Source organism: Mobula birostris, chromosome 13 (assembly GCF_030028105.1).
Source record: "Mobula birostris isolate sMobBir1 chromosome 13, sMobBir1.hap1, whole genome shotgun sequence".
In the NCBI taxonomy this organism is placed as follows: domain Eukaryota; kingdom Metazoa; phylum Chordata; class Chondrichthyes; order Myliobatiformes; family Myliobatidae; genus Mobula; species Mobula birostris.
This window is the reverse complement of record NC_092382.1, coordinates 4,636,616-4,648,208: the sequence shown is the minus strand read 5'-3', so window position 1 is coordinate 4,648,208 and position 11,593 is coordinate 4,636,616. Positions and strand designations below refer to the sequence as shown.

General features: G+C 52.6%; 1 protein-coding gene across 1 annotated transcript; it reads right to left on the bottom strand.

The window, feature by feature from the left end:
• Positions 1 to 9,960: 9,960 nt before the first annotated feature.
• Positions 9,961 to 10,911, bottom strand: LOC140208303 (neuropeptides capa receptor-like). Its single transcript, XM_072276889.1, has one exon. It carries the CDS (start codon positions 10,909 to 10,911, stop codon positions 10,078 to 10,080), a length of 834 nt encoding a protein of 277 aa, XP_072132990.1. The 3' UTR covers positions 9,961 to 10,077.
• Positions 10,912 to 11,593: the final 682 nt, after the last annotated feature.

Sequence of the window (11,593 nt, the reverse complement as noted above, 5' to 3'; positions counted from 1 at the left end):
GGAGCGAGAGAGGTGGAATGGGAGAAGGGAGAGCCAGGGAGGGGAAGAAAGAAAATAGAGAGGGAGGGGGGCTGGAGACAGAGAGAGAGAGAGAGAAAGAGCGAGGAGATTCACAGAGAGAGGGAGAGTGGAAAGGCAGAGGGGCGAGTGCGATCGGGGGGGAAGAAAGTGAAAAGGGAGAGAGGGAGGGGGAAACAAAGGAAAGGAGAGGGAGGCGGAAAGGGCGGAGGAGAGACGGGTGGAGAGAGAACTGGAAAGGGAGAGGGGCGAGTGACGGGGACGAGGACGAAGGGGCAAAAGTTGAAAAGGATAGCAGCGAGTGAGAAGGGGGGGGAGAGAGAGAGAGTGGAAAGGGAGATGCGGGTTGGTCGTCCCAGGGATGGAAAGAGAAGTGGGAAAGAGATAGGGGAGAGACAGGGGAAGTGAAAATGGAGGCGAGACGGGGAGACCCAGAGGGGGAGAGAGAGAGAGGGAGCGTGAGAGGGCCAAGAGAGAAAAGAGAAGAGCGGACAGAGGCAGAGGGAGAGGGTGTAGAGGAGGGATGAAGAAAAGGGGGAGAGATGGAGATCAGGGAAAAGGGGAGGGGGAAGAGAGAGAGGGAACAGTCGGAGAGAGAGGGGGGAAGAGGAGGAACAGAAATGTGAGAGATGGCGGGTGAGAGACACGGTGATGGGGGATAAAGAGAGGGGGGAGGAAAGAGGGAGAGGGAGGGAGAGAGAGAACGAACACGAAAGGGAACCGTGTGCGGTAAAGCTCCCGGTGTGTCGGGGTACCCGGACACCGGGAACCGTAAACCCAGCGTGGATTTGTTCGGCGACCGGTGAACGGCCATGATCAGCATCCCGGCCACTGTGGACTGAATAAACAGGGGTCAGACTCACAACTCCGACTCCCTCCCTACCTGCCCTCCTGCCCTCCTCGCCGCTCTCCCTACCCTTTCCCTCAGCCCTCCCTCCTGCCCCTCCTGGGTTCCGGCCCGAAACGTCCATCGATCCCCGACCTGCTGAGTTCCTCCGGCGCGTGGTGACTCCTGCCCTCCTCGCCGCCTCTCCCTACCCTGTCCCTCAGCCTCTCCACCTCCCCCCTCCGCCCCCCTCCTCCTCGCAGACCCGCCTCTGCCCAAGGGGGTGGGGGGAGCCCCCACTCACGATGACTCCGGTCCACCAGGGGGCGCCCACCAGCATGGCGTAGCCCAGCCGCCAGGGGGCGGTGAACAGGATGAGGAGGCCGAGCAGAGCGCTGGAGACCCCCGAGGCCATCTGTCCGAACTAAGGGGCAGAGAGAGACAGAGCGGAGGGAGAGGGGAGTGGAGAGGGTGGGTGGGGGGGTGTTCAGAGGAGCGCAACGGGAGAGCGGGCAGAGGTGAGGGAGGGGAGGAAAGGAGTGACGAGAAGGGGGTAAGAGGGGTGTGGGTGAGAGGGAAAGGGTGGGGAGCGGGGACAGAGAGAGACAGAGGGTTAGAGGGGGTGAGAGAGTAAAAAGAGTGCAGGTCATTCGGGTACAAAGCAGTGCCGAATAAACTAGTTTTCAAATGGATAACACAACTCACCCCTTGTGTCCACAAGATGGCCACAGTCATCAATTTTTCATCCATTCAGGACAGGGGGACTCGGGGTACGAGGGTGGGAGACGCACCGTGAACGGCGGGGAGTGTCGAGGACAAGAGGACCTCGGGGTACGAGGGTGGGGCACGCACCGTGAACGGTGGGGAGTGTCGAGGGACAGGGGGACTCGGCGTACGAGGGTAGGACACGCACCGTGAACGGTGGGGAGTGTCGAGGACAGGGGGACCTCGGCGTACGAGGGTAGGACACGCACCGTGAACGGTGGGGAGTGTCGAGGACAGGGGGACCTCGGGGTACGAGGGTGGGGCACGCACCGGGAGCTGTGGGGAGTGTCGAGGACAGGGGGACCTCGGCGTACGAGGGTAGGACACGCACCGTGAACGGCGGGGAGTGTCGAGGACAGGGGGACTCGAGGTACGAGGGTGGGACACACACCGTGAACGGTGGGGAGTGTCGAGGACAGGGGGACCTCGGCATACGAGGGTGGGACACGCACCGGGAGCTGTGGGGAGTGTCGAAGGACAGGGGGACTCGCCGTACGAGGGTGGGACACGCACCTTGAACGGTGGGGAGTGTCGAGGGACAGGGGGACTCGAGGTACGAGGGTCGGACACGCACCGTGAACTGTGGGGTGCCCCTTCCCTCCCCCGCCCCCCCCCGCAATAACGGCCCGACCCCGCGGCGGATCCCTGGGCCACCCACCGCCAGGTTTCTCAACTTCCTCCTGGTCGCCTCCATCTCTGCCTCGGCCGCCTCTCCCTCGAGGCCGGGGATCAGGTAGGTCCCCGGCGGGAGCTGCGCGCTGGCGGAGGCCGGCGGAAACCCTGGGATCTGGCACAGCGGCTCGGTCACCAGGAACGGCGTGTCCGCCTTCGCCGGGATCGGGGTCATGGAGAGAGGCTGGGGGGGGGGGGGGAACAGGGTCTTTGACCGGGATCGGGGTCATGGAGAGAGGCTGGGGGGGCGGGGGGGACAGGGTCTTTGACCGGGATCGGGGTCATGGAGAGAGGCTGGGGGGGGTGGGGGAACAGGGTCTTTGACCGGGATCGGGGTCATGGAGAGAGACTGGGGGTGGGGGGGAACAGGGTCTTTGACCGGGGTACTGTCCATCAAACCCGTCCTCAGTCCATCTTACATTCCCCTCCCCGTGTCGCAGACCGTCCAGCGCAGAAGAGCACAGCACGGGAACCGGCCGTTCGGCCCCACAATGTCGTGCTGTACAAGCTGAAACTCAAATCAAAAGCAACCAAACACCAATTCCGCCCCCCCCATCTTCCTCATATCCATGTGCCCCTCCGAACGGCTCTTAAAAAGCCTCGAATGTATTTGCCTCGACCGCCAGACCGGGCATCCACTGGTCTCTGAGTGAAAGACTTACCCCTCACATCCCCCTTGAACCTACCCCCTCTCACCGTCAACGCCTGCCCCCCTGGTATGAGACATGTCAACCCTGGGGAAACAGATACTCCCCTGTCCACTCTATCTACGCCTCTCATAATCCTGTAAACCGCTCTCAGATCTCCCCTCACACCAAAGAAAACAGCCCAGGTTTGTCCAGCCTCTGGTGAGGGCTCTGCCATTCAAACCGGGCAGCATCCTGGTGAACATCTTCTGCCCCCCCGCACTCTCGAAGCCTCGACGTCCTTCCTGTAGAGGGGTGACCAGAACTGTCCGCAATACTCCAGGTGTGGCCTGACCAGAGTTTGATAAAGTTGCAGCAGAAGCCGCTGACTTTTGAACTCAGTATATCAAACAGAAGCATCCCGTAAGGCAGCCTCCTGAACCGCCTTGTCGACCTGTGCGGTCGCTTTCAAGCAGTGATGAACCTGGGTCGCAAGATCTCTCTGCTCAGCGACACTGCTAACGACCTTGCCATTAACAGCGGACTTTAAGAAGAAAAAACTTTGTCTCCTCCAATATCTCTCGCATTTTGCCCCACTCGACCCTCCCTGAATACACGCTAATATCTCCCCAGCAGCGAATCCCACAGATTCACCAGCAACATAAATTCCTCCTTATCTCTGCTTTAAATGGACGCCCATCTATTCTGAGGCTGTGTCGTTTGGTCTTAAACTTTCCGACTACAGGAAACATCCTCTCCACATCCACTCTATCTGTGTCCTCTGATCCTAGACTCCCACACCATAGGAAACATCCTCTCCACATCCACTCTATCTGTGTCCTCTGGTCTGAGACTCCCCCCACTACAGGAAACATCCTCTCCACATCCACTCTATCTGTGTCCTCTGGTCCTAGACACCCCCACCATAGGAAACATCCTCTCCACATCCACTGTATCTGTGTCGTCTGGTCCTAGACTCCCCCACTACAGAAAACATACTCTCCACATCCACTCTATCTGTGTCCTCTGGTCCGAGGCTCCCCCACTATAGGAAACATCCTCTCCACATCCACTCTGTCTCGAACTTTCAATATTCGATAGGTTTCAATGAAATTCCTCCCCCCACCCCCCACGCCACCACCAACCCATTCTTCTAACCAGCGAGTTCAGGCCCGGAGCCACCAATCGCTCCCCGTACGTTAACCCTTTATGTCCCTGCATTATTCTCGTGAACCTCCTCTGGGCCCTCTCCAATTGCCAGCGCACATCCTTTGTCAAATGTTTAGAATACTGCAAGTGCGGTCAAAGCAATGGCGTCCATCCTCAGCATTCCCACTCTGGTGCGTCAGTGCATGGCCTCCTCTCCTGCCTCGATGGGGGCCTCACTCAGTTTGCAAGAGCAACACCTTATATTCCATTTGGGTAGCAACCAACCGGATGGCATCAGTATCGATTCCCCTGCCGCATAATTGCCTACTTCCTCGCCTTCACCAGACCCCTTTCCTGTTCCCCTCCCCACCTCACACCTCTTCTCCTTGCCTGCACATTACCTCTCCCTGGTGCTCCGCCCGCTTTCCCTTTTTCCGTGCTCTTCTGTCCTCCCCATTCAGATCCCTCCCCCCCCTCTCCAGCCCTGTATCTCTTTCACCAATCAGATCCCCCCTTCTCTCGTCCTTCACCTCGTTCACCAATCAGATCCCCCCCTCTCCAGCCCTGTATCTCTTTCACCAATCAGATTCCCCCTTAACCATCTCCTTCATCTCTTTCACCAATCAGATTCCCCCTTCTCCAGTCCTTTACCTCTTTCACCAATGAACCATGCTCTTGACTTCACCCTCTCCCGGGTTCACCAATCACCTGCCACCTTGTCTTCCTTCCTCAACTCCCCTCCCCCCACCTTCTAACTCTGAATGCTCCCCTCCCCGCTCAAACCTGATGAAGGGTCTCGCCCCACCCCCCGAGACATCGACTATTCGCTCTCTTCCACGGATGCTGCCTGGCTTGCTGAGGTCCTCCAGCATTTTCTGTGTGTGCGTGTTTCTTTGGACTTACAACTTCAGCAGGTTTTCACGTGTCCGTGATCTCACCCTTGCTTTAAGCTCTAGTGCTCTGGAAATGAACATTCACACCGCCTTTGCCTTCATCGCCACCGACTCAACCCCTGCGAGTTAAGCTTTTGGGGGATCCCTCACCTCCGACTTTTCCCCCTCCACTGGGAGAGGAACGAGGGGCTATTTTTAACCCACTCGAACAGCAACGGGGCGGGTTCATCGCTCAGCGTTCAGCACCGTCGTTCCCACAATCCTGATTGAGAAGTTGCAGAACCTGGGCCTCTGTACCTCCATCTGCAATTGGATCCTCGACCTCCTAACCCGAAGACCACAGTCTGTGCGAATCGGTGATCACATCTCCTCCTCGCTGGCGCACCTCAGGGGTGTGTGCTTAACGCTCTGCTCTACTCTCTGTATACACATGACTGTGTGACCAGGCATAGCGCAAATACCATCTATAAATTTGCTGACGACACAACCATCGTTGGTAGAATCTCAGATGGTGACGAGAGGGTGTACAGGAGTGAGATATGCCACCTAGTGGAGTTGTGCCGCAGCAACAACCTGGCACTCAGCGTCAGTAAGACAAAAGAGCTGATTGTGGACTTCAGGAAGGGTAAGACGAAGGAACACGCACTAAACCTCATAGAGGGACCAGAAGTAGAGAGAATGAGCAGCTTCAAGTTCCTGGGTATCAAGATCTCTGAAGATTTAACCTGGTCCCAACATTTCGATGTCGTTATAAAGAAGGCAAGACAGCAACTATACTTCATTAGGAGTTTGAAGTGATTTGGCATGTCAACAAATACACTCAAAAACTTCTACAGTTGCACCGTGGAGAGCATTCTGACAGGCTGCATCACTGTCTGGTATGGAGGGGCTACTGCACAGGACCGAAAGAAGCTGCAGAAGGTTGTAAATCTAGTCGGCTCCATCTTGGGCACCAGCCTACAAAGTACCCAGGACATCTTCAGGGAGCTGAAGCTGATGAAGCTGAAGGTCAACGGATCTGTAGTGGAGCGTGCATCAAGCTTCAAATTCCTCGGTGTCCACATTTCCCAGGAGCTCACCCGGTCCCTGAACTCCTCCATCCTGATCAAGACGGCGCAACAGTGCCTTTATTGCCTGCGGAGCATCAATAAAGGTCACCCCTGTCCCAGGGTACTGACGGACATTTACCGCTGTACCATTGAGAGCATACTCACCAACTGCATCTCAGTGTGGTATGGCAATTGTCCCGTATCGGACCGCAAAGCAGTCCAGCGTGTGGTGAAAACTGCCCAGCGGATTATCGGCAGCCAATTGTCCACCATTGCGAACATCTACCATAAACGCTGCCTGGGCAGGGCGAAAAGCATTATCAGGGATGCATCTCACCCTAACCAAGGAGTTTTTACTCCCATCCCATCCGGTAGGCGCTACAAGAGCCTCCGCTCCCACACCAGCAGGCACAGGAGGAGCTTCTTCGCTGAGGCTTTGATACTGCTGAACCTCACATCACATCGCAAAGCAGTATTGCATCCGTATTGTACTGTCTCAGTGCTTTTATATTTGTGTGCTGTAGCACTCTTTTATTAGCAGTAATTTCGTAAATATTCTTTGCATTTCTGGTCAGATGCTAAATGCATTTCATTGGCTTTGAATCTGTACTCGGCACAATGACAATAAAGTTGAATCTAATCTAACCACCCGATCAACCTGTGCAGTCTCTTTCAGGGAGGGATAAACATGGATTCTAAGATCCCTCTGATCATCGACACTGTTCAGCATCTTGCACTTAACAGTGTCGTGTCTCTGGACAGTGTACAGCCTCGGCAACTTGAGGAGCCCACAGCCGACAGGGCTGCGTGGCGCCCCCTGGCCAGAAAAGCTGCTTCTGACCTTGAGAATGAGGAAATCAGCGCCTTGAGCAGCGCGAAACCGACGCCACAGAGCGGTGTGTGCACCCGTTCCATGTCCAAACTGCAACCGCATGTGTGCCTCGGCTGCACAATGATTAGTCTTCCTCGCAGCCCGACAGACAGCCACCATGTCTCTTTACATTCGAACTACCGAGCTGCCAAGATGATCATCACTGCTCAAATTATATTTGCTACTCACCGGTCCTCCAGGACCTCGCCTGTGACTAGGGTGGACAGGAGATATTGGACAAGGACTCAGCAATCTTTTCATTTGCCTCTTCAATAAACTGGCGTGTATCCCCATCAGGCCCTGGGGAATTATCGACCTTAATGCTACTTAAGAGACCCAACACTAACTCCTGCTTTAGTTTGAAATGCCCAGACTTATCGATCCTCTCGGTACTGATCTCCCCATCTTGCACGTTCTTCTCTTTGGTAAATAATGATGTAAAGTACTCATTAAAGACCTCATCCATATCGTTCTATCCTGGAAAATGTCCCTCCTGCTTAACCCTTGAGTGGCTCACCCTCTCCCTAGTTATCCTCTTGGTCCTGGTGTATGTATAGACGAGACCTGGATGTCATTATACACCAGTCATTGAAAGTGGGCATGCAGGTACAGCAGGCGGTGAAAAAGGCGAATGGTATGCTGGCATTTATAGCGAGAGGATTCGAGTACAGGAGCAGGGAGGTACTACTGCAGTTGTACAAGGCCTTGGTGAGACAACACCTGGAGTATTGTGTGCAGTTTTGGTCCCCTAATCTGAGGAAAGACATCCTTGCCATAGAGGGAGTACAAAGAAGGTTCACCAGATTCATTCCTGGGATGGCAGGACTTTCATATGAAGAAATACTGGATGAACTGGACTTGTACTCGTTGGAATTTAGAAGATTGAGGGGGGATCTGATTGAAACGTATAAAATCCTAAAGGGATTGGACAGGCTAGATGCAGGAAGATTGTTCCCGATGTTGGGGAAGTCCAGAACGAGGGGCCACAGTTTGAGGATAGAGGGGAAGCCTTTTAGGACCGAAATTAGGAAAAACTTCTTCACACAGAGAGTGGTGAATCTGTGGAATTCTCTGCCACAGGAAACAGTTGAGGCCAGTTCATTGGCTATATTTAAGAGGGAGTTAGATATGGCCCTTGTGGCTACGGGGGTCAGGGGGTATGGAGGGAAGGCTGAGGCGGTGATCTGAGTTGGATGATCAGCCATGATCATAATAAATGGCGGTGCAGGCTCGAAGGGCCGAATGGCCTACTCCTGCACCTATTTTCTATATTTCTATGTTTCTATGTCTCAGGGCTTTCGTCACCCCTACCTGCCAAGGACTCCGGCCTTTTGTAATTCCCTTCCTGAGTTTCTTTCTGGCTTCTTTATAATCCTCCAGTGGTCTTGTATTCGAGCTTTACAAATTTCACCTTTTTCTTCTTGACTAAATTCACGCCGTCCCTCAACATCCACGGTTCTCTTAGCTTGTGATCGTATCGGTCCTTCTGACTGGAACATACCTGTCCTATACCCGATGCAGTTAGTCTTTAAATACGATGTGCACTTTTCCAAAAAAAAGGCCATTCCCAATCATCTCTCCCTAGTTCCTCTGCAATGCTCTCGGCATTTGTGCTGCTCCAGTTTAAATCTCTCCCACAAGATGCATGCCCACGCTTATCAATAGCTACCTTCAAACATAAGAAGTTGCGCTGACTGTCATCTAGCTGCTCAGTCACTGAAAGGACGCTCACCCTGCCAGACGCATTCCCCAACACCGGATGCGGTACAGCTCCTCCTTGTGAATTAGCAAACCCTCCTGGGTGCGCCTAACAAATTCCATCCCATCTGAGCAACTTGCAGTGAGAAGTTTCCAGTTTACATTGGGCAAATTGAATTCGATAGGCACTCGCTGTGCTGTATGCCTCTGATCATCTTGCACATCTCTGTCAAGACAGGTCTCATCCTCTGCTCCAAAGAGAAAAGCCGTTGCTCGGTCAACCCAACCTCATAATACACGCTCTCTAATCCGGACAGCATTCCGGCAAACCTCCTCTGCACCCTCCCTAAACCTTCCACGTTCTTCCTAGAATGAAGCATTCGGAATTGAATACAATATTCCAAGTGTGATCTAACCAGGAATTTTAGGGTTACAACATTATTTCGCCTCTTAGTCCCCTGACTAATGAAGGCCCGTACACCTAATGCCTTCTTAACCACCCTGTCAACTTGAGTGGAAACATTGAAGGATTTATGACGTGGACCCTATTATTCTCCTGTCCCAAAATATTGATAACAGTTCTGCAATTGGCCCTGTATTCTACCTTCAAATTTCTTCTGTCATCAGCGATAAGGAGAGCATGGCCTATTTGCTGTGTGCTGTTGGTAATGTGTTTTGCACCTTGGTCCCGGAGGAACGCTGTTTCGTTTGGCTATATTCATGTATGGATGAATAATATTTAAACTTGAAATTTTTGAACTTCTGCATCCTGTCAATGTCGTCTTGTCACCTAGAACAACTTTCTACACTATCCAAAACTCCACCCACCACCATAACATCTGTAAACTTACTGACTCTACTCTTCCACTTCCTAATTCTAATCATTTACAAAAATCACAAAAAGCAGGGGATCCCAGAACTAGAGTCCACACTCTCAAAACTGAATGGTGATCTTTCAGAACAGAAATAAGGAAGATTTTTTTTTTTAAAAACCAGAGAGTAATGAATCTGTGCCGGTAATGGAATGGGGGAGCAGAATTGATGGGCTGAAGGGCCTAATTCTGATCCCGTGTCTTATGGTCTTACTAAATCCTCGCATGTTCCAGGCTCAGTTAGATCTCCGGGGTGCTGAGTGTGAATTCCACCCGTTCTCCCTGTGACGGCAGTATTTCGGCTGGACGTGCCGTTTCCCCTCCGCCACCCAGAGCAAACGGCTTTGTAGGTCAATTGGTCGATCAGAATTTACGCTGGAGTGTGGGATTCGTTGTCGAAAAGTGTGTGACGCTGACCAGAGAGGGAAAATGGTGAAAACATAAAATAAAAGGTAGGATATGTTTAATAATCGGTAGGAGTTGGAGGTGGTTGGCTGCTGGTGCTGTAGAATCAATCTTCGTGCCGTGTCTCTCCTGGGCTGTAAATTAATTTTACTCTTCCCGCTGCCGCGATCTCCGATGACCGCCAATTCTGTACTGTCAAGATGGACAACATTGTGATCGCCTCTGAGAAGAACTTAGATAATTTGATCATTAATTATTTGAATAATTGACGTGAGTGGATATTTCGCTGTGCTGATGAACTGCTCTCTGAACTTCGACTGAGTCACCCCATAAACGAAAGTGTTTGTGCAACAACTTAATATCATCAGCATGCCTCCGGTGTGTTGAAAAATGTATTCCGAATCGTTGTAATTATTCTGATCCAGTCCGGCAATGGTGTAATACAGGAATTCGGTAACATTCACCGACCACAGGATGATGAAGCTGCCGGAGATGGTGAGAAGTAAGATCACAGACCTCCTCCTGCTCTCCATCTCCGGGTCACTGCGGTTCTCCGCCTTGCTCTGACCCCTCAGCCCCTTACGGACGCGACTAGTCACCAAAATGTGTCTGACTGTCAGAGCGTTGAACAAGAGTATTAACACGAACGAGAGTAATGGAGTCAGGACGGCAGAAAGCCAATTATGTCCCACCCACCCGGGATCCGTATAGGTGCTCGGCTTTCGGGTACAGTCCCAGGGTATATTGTCAATAACTTTTACAGGATGGAATACAAATAAATAGGGCACATTTTTAAAACAGAACAGAACGCCGGTTGTTGTGATCACCACAGCCGCAGTTTTCTCGGTGCAATACTCAGATTTCCGCTTCTGGCAACAGATGGGGACAAACCGATCAAACGTAAAAGTGACAGTGAACCAGACAGAACAGTCAGTGGCTGCCTGTCCCAGAGCAGAGATCGCACTGCACATGGGAGTGATGTCCAGGAAAGTCCCGGAGAAGTAATAATAACTTATGCGCCACAGTATGACCTCAAAGATGATTGTTAGTAGATCCACCGTTGCCATGGCCACCAGGTAGCGTGTTGTGCGGGTGGAGAGGCCGCACTGACAGCCAGACAGGATCGCAATCGCCACTAAATTCACTGCGGGGAACAGACAAGAAGGATAGGGAATTACTGTCTTGCCATTCCGTGGGTCAGAGTGCAGAGATAAGCTGGAAACTGGGAGCAATCAAACTTTGCAGGCAACTCATTTCTAGAGGTTTAAGGGACGTAAAGCGGGTGTCACAGGTGCGTCAAACGAGTGCATGCTGGGAGAAAGGCTGCCGTACTCGGCACTGGGAGCAGGGTTTCGGAAGGAAGCATCGACAACTAACTGATCTCCGGGGGCTCTTTGGAGAAATCAATATAAATCTCCCGACATCAGGTTTTCAACTGATGTGTAAAGACAGTACACTGCAAGTTTCTCAGCGACGGTGATTGCTGCGTGTCAGTCACCTACAGTCTGTCAGTCTCCCTACACAGCGAAGCCCCGCTCCGTCCGGCTGTGTCCATTTACAAATTGCAATGTGAATGTGTTTCTATCGTTGACATGTCTTCGTCTACACGTAAACTCCCCGTTTGTCAGCCGCCCACAGGGGCTCCGCTTCGTTCGCTTCTTTTAAATAAGTTCTTGTCCGGGGTCTCTGCACACAATGTCAAGGAATCCGATTAGAAAGTACTAGTTTTCCCTTTTAAGGATCCTGCCC

Coding starts and splice junctions, on each gene's coding strand:
- LOC140208303 (XM_072276889.1), bottom strand. CDS start 10,911: ATGGCAACGGTGGATCTACTAACAATCATCTTTGAGGTCATACTGTGG.